Below are 11,895 nucleotides of genomic sequence, written 5' to 3'. Positions count from 1 at the left end.
TGGGCGGGGTAGTGGGAACAAGAGTCTTGCATACTTTCAGGGTCAGTCTTACTTCCTGTGTCTAATATGAAATTTACTTTTGTCACTAGATCTGTTCTTTTGTGCACTGTGCCTTGTATAGTTATGTTATGGAGATTGTCTTCAGTTCATAAACATCTGGATGTTGCTTTCATTGCAGGTCCTGTAATTCCTGTTAGTATTCCCAAAGTATTTTCCATCTTGCTTTTGCGATGTTTTTCAAAATTGTAATTCTTGTAGATAAGAAAGTGAGAGGGGGACGAGGACTTTTTCCAAGCGTCTGTAGTGACAGGATAAGGGGGAACGGGTTTACCTCTCGAACAGGTTGCCCAGAGAAGCTGTGGATGCCCCATCCCTGGAAGTGTTCAAGGCCAGGCTGGATGAGGCTTTGAGCAACCTGGTCTAGTGGAAGGTGTCCCTGCCCATGGCAGGGGGGTTGGAACTGGATGGTCTTTAAGGTCCCTTCCAACCCAAACCATTCTGTGATTCTTTGATATATGAGCAGGTAGAAAAGCAGAATGTGTAGTATGAGCCAGTTCATACGTCACTTTGCATCTCGGTGCTATTCTCACTGCTTGACAGTCTTGGTTTTCATGTTTTCTTATGGCTAAAGAACTTTTGCTGATCAGCTTACTCGGTAAGGTCAAACTTGTCTTAGCTTTTGGCCATTCTCATTTGTTATTTGTGTTTCCAGATCCTACAGTTGTCTGTGTGAATTTATCCTTTTTCTGTTTCCTGTTTCTGCTTTCTTCTCTTGTCTTGAGTTTTAGTCAATTAGAACATGTGAGTTCTAATGAGATTAATGAGGGACTGTGCAACTTTTAAGTGAGTCCAATTTAATTATGATCTGCACCATTCTTGTTGCTTCAGAGTTTATCTGTGATTACTCAGTCCCAAAAGCTTTGGTAGGACACAGTTAGAAGCTAGATATATCTTTAACGGCTTGCATAAATATAACAGAAATCATGGTGAAAGATGACATTTTTCATTTAATATGAAAAAGACACAATGTTACATGGTAGAAATTGGTCTGTATTGAAAACTACTTCTGTCATAATTCTGGGAATATGGGAATAGTTGTATTACACTTCTATCGAGGGTATTATGTGAAAAATTATATTACTTTATTAAAATGCATGAAAGAATAATAGTAGTGAGTTGGTAGAATTCAGGAACATGATCCTGGTTTCAGCTTCATAGCATGCAAATTTTTAAATGGTCATTTCTGAGCTCAAAGTATGTTTTTCTTCTGTGTTTAACCAGCACCAAGAACAAGTGCTTAATGATACAGTGGATGGAAAAGAAATCTACAACACAGTTCGTCGGAAAACAAAGGATGCTTTTTATAAAAACATTGTCAAAAAAGGTTATCTTCTGAAGAAAAGTGAGTTATGTTTACTACTATGAATTTTTTTCCTAAACAAATGCATATATGGATCACAGAATACATAGAATATCTCAAGGTTCAAAGGACCCGTAAGGATCATAGAGTATAACTCCCTGCTCCTCGCAGGAATACCTAAACTAAACCATACAACTAAGAGCATGAACACTTCCCTGGGGAGACTGTGGCTGACCACCCTCAGTGAAGGGCCTTTTCCTGCTGCCCAACCTGAACATCCACTGATGCAGCTCTATTCCATTTACTTGTGTCCTATTGCTGGTCACCAGAGGGATCAGCACCTCCCCCTTTGCTGCCCCCTTTGAGGAGGATGTGGACAGCAATGAGGTCACCCCTAAGCCTTCTCTTTTCCAAGCTAGACATGCATACTTAGTGAATTTTGTGGTACTAGAAATGACAAACTTGAAGTGGGCGAAAGGTTCTAGAAAGATCTCTTTCCTTAAGTAGTGCATGATTGGAACAATGTGATATATAAAATTACATGCAGTGTGAAAACGTTGATTGGCAGTTCTGAAAAACAAGCAGAGCACAGCACAGAAACAAGGCATCCATGTCAAAGGTAACATCCAAACTCATTAAATGATTTTTTTTTTAAAGTGTTTGTAGCTAATATGGAACTCAAATTCTAGATGAGGAAGTTAGAGAGAGCTGGAAAAGTATACATCATTACAGGCACTGGAGAGCACAGCTGGTTTAGTTTTATTCTAAGTTAGGTGGTATGTTTTAAATCATAAATTTAAATTCTTCTTTACGAGATATGTAGTGACTTTTTTAGGGTTCCAACACTGACACAGTCAACATAACATTCAATAAATACATTTAAAGCTGACTTATTCAACTCAGTATAACCCTGAAGAGTTGCCACTGAGCAAGGCTTTGAAGTTCTGAGGAAACTAGTCCCTTATCAAGTGTTATATTTCTACGTTTTAAAAAAATAACCTCAGTAGAAGCAGGAAAAGTATCAATAATAAAATTTCTGCAGATGGCAGAGACAATGACTAGAAGAGTTAAGTTACAGATAGTAATCTGGATAGTGATCAAAAGTGAGAAAGAAGGTATGATTTTTAAATAAAGCCAAATGTAAGGGGGACATTAAAAAATGACAAGCCCCCCAAAAAATACAGGCCCTCTGAAAAGAACAAGGAAAACATCTCTTCTGTTGAGAAGGCTGATTATGAGTGAAGGTGTGGAGGGGTGTCATAGAGTGAGGAATCAAGTAAGAGTTAATTGAAAACATATAGCAAAAGCAGATAATGAGATAGTTTAAATGTGCAACCTGGAGTACTGAGTAGGTGTAGAGGTATGCACGCAGCTGTGTATGGAACAAATTCAGTAACATCACTCTTCCGTCTCTGAGACGGTGTAATAGGTGGATGCTAGATGTGTCTTTTCAGAACGGTGCTAGTACTCGTTTATGGATGCCCACGGCAGATTCATGACAATCAAAGAACAAAAGGAAGGCTGAAAGTGTTTTTCTGAATGGTACTATGACTTAGGCATTAATTAGTTGCAGAAAGTTCCTAATCCATTGTAATTCACAGAACGTTTTCTCTGAAACAATTGGAACCAGCTAAATTCTGAGATATGGTAGAGTCTGAGGCATGGCTGTGATGGAAGTCTGCATATAACATTACCATTCCTGTTCTTAAGCCATACTGGTTTAAGATACTGTAATGCAGTCTGTTGAATATCGGTCAGAGTTCAGGGGTCATGTCAAGAGTCTGTTTCTTAATTAAAATTGTAACAAATGCGATCCACGGCATCATTACTTGCAAAGAGTGTAGATAGAGTCTTAACACTGACAGAAACTCACTGTCCAGGCAGCTCACATGCATTTGGTTAAATCCTGTTGAAATTATTGATAGTGTTTAGAGAACCATCTGCAGCTCTACCTGCATCTCGTTTCAGCCACACATGGCGTAAAATTAAGACCGCATGCTGATAACTATGCTTACCTGTACATTGTTCATCTGTTCGCAATTTGATAACAGATTCACTCTTCTCTTTTGTTTTCTTCATTTACAGAACTTACACTGTCTTTGCAGCAGTATCGTAACTTTTTGCTTGCCTCTCCTACAGGTAAAGGAAAGAGATGGAAAAACTTGTACTTTATATTAGAGGGAAATGATGCCCAGCTTATTTATTTTGAAAGTGAAAAACGAGCCACAAAACCCAAAGGACTAATAGACCTTAGCGTGTGTTCCGTCTACGGAGTGCATGACAGTTTGTTTGGCAGGTAGGACAATGTCTTTTAATTCTCTTACGTGCAGCAGGAGAGTTGACAGGTGGTTTGAGGAGCGTACAAACTGTGGGCAATACACCGCTAGTAAACAAGCAGCGTGGCTCTTTCTGCAGTCAGGGTGGATTGCAGGAGCACATGTAGACAGATGTAGCTGGTGAAGAGTACCTTGTTTAGCCATGTTGCTAGCAACTGTAAATAAACAGCTTGTAGTTGGAAATTTTAGAATTTAGTGTTAAAGTTTTATCGTGAAATAAGATGTGGTGGTGATTGGAGGTATTTTATATTGTCATTTTTTAATACTGAGAACATTATTTTTCTCCATGTTTCATTTTACAGACATTAGAGATTTTGAACTGCAGTTTTTAATCCTTTTGAACTAAGAATTGACAAGATCAAGAATTGTGTCAATTCCAATAGATCTGCATTCTTTTGATAGGTATTTGAAAACTAACTTGGTTAGGCAGAGTCTTTCAGATATCATTGGTAATTAACAAGGAAGAGTTTACATATTTGTTCATTAGTAGTTACAAAAAAAAGTCCTCCATCCTGTATTACAGTGTCACAGGGAAGAAATAGATACACTTACTTTTGCAAGTGTTGGATAGAAATTCTGGTTATCCCATGGATCTTAATAAATACGAAAAGTGATATATAGTCAACTTCTTTATTGTAGTGAAAAACCTCATGACAAGTGCTTAAGATTAGTGGCATTTCTTAAGCTTCAAAGACCTGCTGTTTGATGTGGTTTGTCTTTCTTAATCTTCTTAATATTTTTGAAAAATCTATTAAAATGAGGAGCATAGATACAGAGTAGCAGAACAAAACTTACTCAAATGTTCGTTACATGAGTTGGGAATTATGCAGGAAGCTTTGGTGTTATATTGTAAACAAGGAACATCTTGATGAACAGCGACTGTCTCTTAGCACAGCATTCCTTAAAAGCTGTGCTGTGGGTGGAAGCGTAGTATTCTGTAAGTGGTACTGAATGTGGGTGGGAGGCGATGCACGGTTGCAGCAGCTTAGGAAGCTGCTAGTGAGGAACGGTAGCTGATAAAAAGTCCCTCCTGCCATGTTCACTAGCTGGTAACTCAACTGCCTTTGCCCTTTTCTCCGAAGTATGGTGAAGTCTGTAGCTTTGCCATGGTTCTTTGGTGCCAGTGAATTAATTGGCCCCAGACCTGACTACTTCCTGCCCCCTACCTTTCAGCAGCATGGCTGCAAGAGTGCCGTGTCAGCATTTATCGAGGCAGTGACATGGATAGGGGAACTGCAGCCTTAGACTCCTTTGCAAATGAAGTAGGATCTGGGAATGCTGGTCTCCAGAGGACTAAACGTCCTTGAGGACACTGTGTAAGGTCAGGAGTGAGCTTACTTTTAAAATAGCTTGTAATTTAACAATGCAAATTATTTTTGACTGACTTTTTGGCAAATGGGTGGAGGTGCATAAAATGGCAAAAACACAGTAGTTGCATTCATGGCTGTAGAGGTTTGTGTCGCATAGATTCAGTGATTAGTATGTGATCCAATACACATTTTACTGGTCATGAGAGCTGTGGGACACATTCAAATAGGGGATTCCTTATGTCAATATTCTTTCCTGAACTCCTGAAAGAATAAATACTTAATGCATGTGTAGTTGGTTGGAAACTGATGCTGAATCTCTCCTGCTTTTAAAGTCTCTAGGAATAGTCCTCACTGACAAGTCTTTTCCGTTAGCAGATGGCTGTTTTTTGCCTTGATTATAAGTCAGCATGTATGACTCTTCAGATCATTCTGAAAGTTTCTCAGTATTCAGTCCAAAAGAAACTAGCTGTACTGAAGTGCAGGTTTTCTTAAATTGACATAATTACATTCAAAACAACATGCAGTTTTGAAGCACCTGAGGAATTTTCTAGTTGGAGTTCTTCCGCTTTCCATGTGTCATGATGCTACATGCATGCGAATGAAAATTGATGCAGGTTCAGTGCTCCTTACAGACAACAGAGGAAACGTATGAGTTCAGACTAAACTTTGTTTCGGCACAGATCAACAAGTGAAGGTGTTAGTATTACGAAGATTAATAAAACGTACTTTTTTTTTTGTTCTGTTTCTTTTTAAGGCCAAACTGTTTTCAGATAGTAGTTCAGCACTTTAGTGAAGAGCATTACATCTTTTACTTTGCAGGCGAAACTCCAGAACAAGCACAGGTAAGACCTTTTCATGGTAAATATAATTTAAAAAGTAACTTTCTGCCACTTGGAGTTTAAATAGTAAGCAGGTGTATCACAAATAGTGACTATGTCTATAGTAGCAGGTGTTACAATGGAGTAGTAGTGGGTCTGTAGCTAGCACTGGGAATTGAGCTGCATTAACTGCGCTTGAGAGTTTTACTTTGGACAAGTCCCAGTCGGGTCCCATGGACTAAACTACCATTATTTTCCACTGTTTCTGGAGAACTGTCGTGGTTTAATCCCAGTCAGCAACTATGTACCACAATATTTTTTGACATGGTTCAATTCAGATTTACTCTCCAAGACTTTTCCATGCTATAAACCAGAACATGGTAAGGAGGAATTTTCCTTCAAAGGCATATTCATGATACAGACTTAGACACTAATGCACATATGTGTGCCCAATAACAGGAGAATATTGAACATCTGCCGTTCAGTTATTTGTTCTGGCCATGAATTGGTGGTTGTCCATAGTCTTGGGCCTTCATCATGCACAGAAGTAAGGTTTTCTGAGTTGGTATCCGTTCGTTACTAGCTCTCTAGCGAGTATGCTTGCTGATGAAGAATTGAAGGATAGGAACCTAATTCGCTGAAATTCTCCTGCTCGTGAACATATTTAAGTTTAGATAATGTCTATATTTATTAAGTTTACAGCTCTGACAGTATAACTGCTGCGTCAGAAGTTAAACTTTGCATTTGATTTTATTTGTGTGGAATTAAAACTCTTTAGAGCACTCGTAACGGACTGCTCTATTCACTAGAGCATGAAGACTGTATGAATTTAGTATTCTTCTTGTGCTATATGTAAAGGAAAGCACAAATTTTCCTGTTAAATTAATACAAATTTATGAAATCTGCTGAAAAGAAATCAGAGCAATGTAGTGGCATTTGTCACATGACTCTTAATGTAATGTCTTTGAGAAGCAGCATGCTGTATAGAAATTGAGAATATACATACATTAGTTTCATAGAATCACGCAATGGTTTGAAAGCCCTGCTGGTCCCACCCCCCCTGCCATGGGCAGGGACACCTTCCACTAGACCAGGTCGCTCAAAGCCTCGTCCAGCCTGACCTTGAACACTTACAGGGATGAGGCATCCACAGCTTCTCTGGGCAACCTGTGCCAGTGCCTCACCACCCTCTCCGTGAAGAATTTCTTCCTGATACCTAATCTAAATCTCCCCACTTTCAATTTAAACCCGTTACCCCTTGTCCTGTCACTACAGGCCCTTGTAAAAAGTCCCCCCCAGCTTCCTTGTAGCCCCTTCAGGTACTGGAAGGTGCAATAAGGTCTCCCCGGAGCCTTCTCTTCTCCAGGCTGAACAAGCCCAACTCTCTCAGCCTGTCCCCAGAGCAGAGGCGCTCCAGCCCTCTGAGCATCATCGTTGTGGCCCTCCTCAAGAAATGAGTAATTTCTAAACTCGTGCCAACAATGAGTGTACAGTAATATCTGCAATGTCTTTAGTATTCTTAGAAATTAAAGGAATTAAGAACGTGTAGAAGGCAGAATATCCCGTCTTGTTCCCTGAACGATTGGTATAAGCTGCTTCTGGTTTTGATCTGGTTAACAGGCTGTTCACTGCATTTCTACAGCACACACGGGGATTTTATAATATGGCTTTGTCCCAGGAAAGTTTATAGATATTTCTCTTTTGAGGAAGTTCAGCTTTCTTTACTCTATAACATTTCATAGCAGAATGGTTTTATTTGTATATTAAGGGGCTCTTATAAGTGGAAAATGCACTATCCTGCGGGCTGCATGTTGTCACTGTGGTTTGTATGAAACAAAAGCGAATGTAAAACATAGCCTTATGTGCTAGTGCCACTGTGCTCACTGGGGCACATTGTTTAATTGCACTGCTGGCAGCTTTGGCACTTAACGGAGGAGTTTTCCTGCTATGACTGAGTATAGAGGCGTACGATGCATCCAGGAAATGTTGCTTCTGGAGTGTTTAGGAGTCACTGGTGTCTTCAATTGCTACTCCTGAGACTAAGGAAACAAATAGCTGAAAGCTTTTCCTTCTGCAGAGGGTTCTGAAAGCTGAAACTCTGCTGACAAAGGGGTGCAGCAGTATGTGTTCCTGTATTTTAACATGTGGAGGGCAAGACTGAAAGAGGGTGTGGGGTTTTTAATGACATTGTGAAATTGTGCTTTGAGAACAGATGGTGGATCTTTGAGGTACGGACTTAAGAAGGCTGTTGGTCAAAACATAAGTTTTGTGCTTTGCAAAAGCTATACAAAAATTCAGTGGCTGGGGGGGCAAAACTAGAGAATGAGGCTATAATGTGTCTTCCACCATCCAAAGGCCCCTTGAAAAGTTCCTCTGTTAGCAATTTCCTCACGCTGCAGTGTCTTTTTCAGAGGTGGCCTGGCATATTGGCAGTGCCTCTTAGCAGCTTCTTGGTTTAAAAAAAATACACACAAAGTGTGTATTTTTTCTACCATCAGTTGGGTGTAAGACAACCTGTTTATTTCCTTGATCAAAGCAGAATCCATCCATCCACTCTGCTTTATGCATCCGTGAGCGACGTGGGGACTGTGGGATACGTGCTTCTGTGTTCCTCTGTTAATGCTGGTTTAGTTTTTGTTTGAAGTATACGCAGCATTATGACTGCCATGCAGAAGTACTGGAGAGAAAAATCTGAACAGTTTGGCTTGTTAGCTGTAATTTTCTCAGAAGCAAACAAGTTTTTCTTCATTTTACATACCATTTGTAATTTCATGTAATGTTACTAGGCTGGAAAATTGATAAAGGTCACACTGTGTATCCATTTAGTAATGCTTGATGCTTCTAAAAGAGAAAATGGTTCAGATTTGCAAATCTTTTATTAGGCTTACTGAGTAAAGATTAGGATTTTGCTTTAATATTCAAACTTGCAGACTTTGGAATTACAGAAAACTTTGTTTTTGCCGAGATAAAGGGAAAACTTCAGATATTCATCTTAGCTATGTATGTTCCTCTGCAAGAAGCTGTTATCTGACCTTGTTTTGTTACACTATTTTGCGTCCTTCTCTCTTAGGACTGGATGAAAGCTCTGCAGATGTTTTGCAGTTTAAGAAAAACCAGTCCAGGAACATCAAATAAACGCCTACGTCAGGTGAAGCTGATATGGTGGGGTTGCTGGTGCATGTGGAGGAGTGTTTTGTCTCCTCCAAAACGAGACTGATAAATCTCAGAACTTTATTTTCAACAGTAGTAAATCCTGCATGTACTTACTTTCCCTTTTGGAGTTACGCAGTATGCTCGTGAAACCAACCAGAATGACGTACACTTTGTTATAATACCTATATACACGGAACCCATGATGGCTTTAGGCAGACTGCATGTGCTTTGCTTGGTATAATTACAAATTTGAGTAAAGGAGTAAAGAAGTCAGGGTTAGTATTGTTTTAACTTCTAGAATTTGCTATGTCTGGGAAACGAAAAATTTGACACTCGTGTGACGTGAACAAAATGCTCGTTTAACTGATGTTACTCACCTTCAGTAATAAATACATTCTGAACCATACTGGTGGCTTAATTTCTCTTGGCTTTTTGAAAGTGCTGTGTTTGCCAGAATTTCCTTAGAGCTAGTGGGCAGTCATAAATGGCTAAGTCTTTGGAGAATAACAGGAAAATACTTCAAGATTCCCTGATATTTTTGAATGTTAGGAATATTGAACATAGTTTTTAACAGACCATAAGAGATAGGAATAAAACAGGATGTTTTTCAGGACTCACAACTCTTCTGTTGTTGACTTTAAAGTTGTTTAGATACTTCTGAATAAAACTAAATTAGGTGCAACTAGACTAACACTAAATGAACTAAATTAGGTGCATAGATAAAGTGTCAGGCTGCAAAGGCAGAGCAAAAAGAGTGACTATCTGAAATAAATCTTTTCTTCAAAATGTGAAGAAAATGCACATCTATATGAAGGAATAGAATATCATGTGTTGCACAAGGAAATTTTATGTACTAGGGAAGCATCAAAAAAGCCATTGTGTGTGGAATTGTCTGTGGCTCTTATGCACGTTGCCAGTCTTTGCTTCCAGTAAAGCTGCGCGTGGAAAAGTTAGTATTTGCAAATCCTGATGTCTCAAAGGTAATTTTAAAAGAAGAGGGGAAAAAAAAGATAAGACTTAAAAACATGGGACTGGAGATCTGTTTTCAGTAATTATTCGAGGTACTCTGATTTTTTCACTGATGCCTCTTGAAATGTTGTTCCATTACGTCTGTTCCTTGTTTTTCTTATTAAGAAATTTCAGTTTGTATTCGGTATTCATATGTTAACATTAAGACTCCACATGGAGAATAAAAGCCAATTAATTTGTGTGTTATATTTCTATTTTAGCAACAAAAGCTAAATTATGATTTATTTTTTTTTTAGGTCAGCAGTCTAATTTTGCACGTAGAAGAAGCTCACACGCTCCCAGTAAAGCATTTTACTAATCCATATTGTAACATCTACCTGAACAGTGTCCAGGTAGCAAAAACACACATCAGGGAAGGGCAGAACCCTGTGTGGTCTGAAGAATTTGTGTTTGAGTAAGTCTTAATCTTCTTGAATGACTGGATTTCACTTGTAAGTTGCATTGTGTTTAAGATTCTTAACCCTGTGTATTGTTTTGCATACGCTTTTTAAATATACTATATGTGTGGTTATGCAGCAGCAACCTTTCAGCCAAATTCTGCATGGACGGAATTTTCTGTAGGCACTTAAATATCTTTGTTAATATCAGTCTTTGGCTGATAATGAGAACTCAGGATTTAAATTAATTTAGAATAAGCTTAAATGGCAGCCAAGTATGGTATTAATTGAGGCTCTCTGTCTTTTCTTCTAGTGATCTTTCATCTGATATTAATAGATTTGAGATAAGTCTTAGTAACAAAACAAAGAAAAGCAAAGATCCAGATATATGTAAGTATTTTTCTGTAAAAGATGTATATATATTGCAGCAGTGGATACTTTGTGTGATTTTCATTACTCTTGTCAAGTGTTGTCACAGGAGAATTAAGTATGTTTTTTATGCTCACCATGCCGCCGTGTTTGTATGATTTGGATGTCTGGTACTGGCTTTCCATTAATGTTTTTACAATGAGAACCTGCAAGGTTTTTAGTAATAAAACACACAGTAATCCAGTCCTGTATATCTGATGGCTTTCCCAGCTCTGCTCGAGAGGAGCCATCGTGTTACACAATGACTGTGCTTACCCGAAAGCAAGAGGAAAGAGAAGCTGTCAGTCTCAGCCATGAAATGCTAACTTCTGCAGTTTTAAGCCTGATGACAGGGATTTCCTTTTTTCCTTCCAGTAAGAAAGGGAGGAAAGGTGTAGTACTTTCATCATAATTAAAAAAACAAAAAGAAATCTTTCTGGTCTCTGAACAAAATTTGCCTTATTTTCTTTTCATTTTATGTCATCTGTCTACTTTCCTTGTACCACTTGTGGGTTACACCTGACGTTGCCTTGATATGTCTTTGAATGGCAAAGGATCCATATTTTCTTCTGCCCCTACAGAAGACCCCCAGAATTTGTTTTCCTCGTTACCCAGAGAGCTGTTTCTTCAATTGTGATTTTGTCTCTGTTTCAGCAAATTAACGGCAAGCTGGTAAGACCTATCAGCTTTATAGAAAAGAAAGGCCTTGGTTTGAAGAACATGGATTCTAAATAGAATTCTGTTCTCTTAAATAGAAAAATTGGAATTTTTTTTTATTGTCTTCCCACACAATACTTGTTTGTTTGTTTTTAGGGTGGTTTTTCTCTTATTCAGGGTATCTTGTTGCCCACCATAGTTGTTCCGGAGCAACTTCAGCCTCCTGCCTCCTCTTTGATGCTGGCAGAGCAGGATAACCTCTCTACCCCCTTCACATTTTTTCCAAGATTTTTTTATTTTCCACTGTGTTCAGAGCTGCCTGTTCTAAAGACTGTCAGGGTGTTTATAATCTACTGCAGTTGTTCTCAGGTTGCTTATATAGCCTTACTGGCCTGTTTCGTGTGCCCCCGTGCTAACTTCTTCATTTTTTATGTTTGTTTTTCTTCT

The 11,895-nt window shown here is 38.8% G+C and overlaps 1 protein-coding gene across 1 annotated transcript in view; it reads left to right on the top strand.

Annotated features, from left to right (window-relative positions):
* Positions 1-1,281: 1,281 nt before the first annotated feature.
* The window catches only part of LOC104516562 (ras GTPase-activating protein 1), a gene marked incomplete at both ends in the record, with an annotated part of 22,066 nt that continues 11,452 nt past the window's right edge, over positions 1,282-11,895 (top strand). The window contains 6 exons of the mRNA XM_010160923.1: positions 1,282-1,402; positions 3,500-3,656; positions 5,761-5,848; positions 8,895-8,972; positions 10,243-10,400; positions 10,697-10,773. Of these exons, the coding sequence (XP_010159225.1) occupies positions 1,282-1,402; positions 3,500-3,656; positions 5,761-5,848; positions 8,895-8,972; positions 10,243-10,400; positions 10,697-10,773 (679 nt within the window). The remainder of the gene's footprint in view (positions 1,403-3,499; positions 3,657-5,760; positions 5,849-8,894; positions 8,973-10,242; positions 10,401-10,696; positions 10,774-11,895) is intronic.

The sequence above is a fragment of the Eurypyga helias genome, unplaced genomic scaffold, assembly GCF_000690775.1.
Source record: "Eurypyga helias isolate BGI_N326 unplaced genomic scaffold, ASM69077v1 scaffold35311, whole genome shotgun sequence".
NCBI lineage: Eukaryota > Metazoa > Chordata > Aves > Eurypygiformes > Eurypygidae > Eurypyga > Eurypyga helias.
Note: the sequence above shows the minus strand (reverse complement) of the source record. Positions and strands in the feature narration are given on the sequence as shown.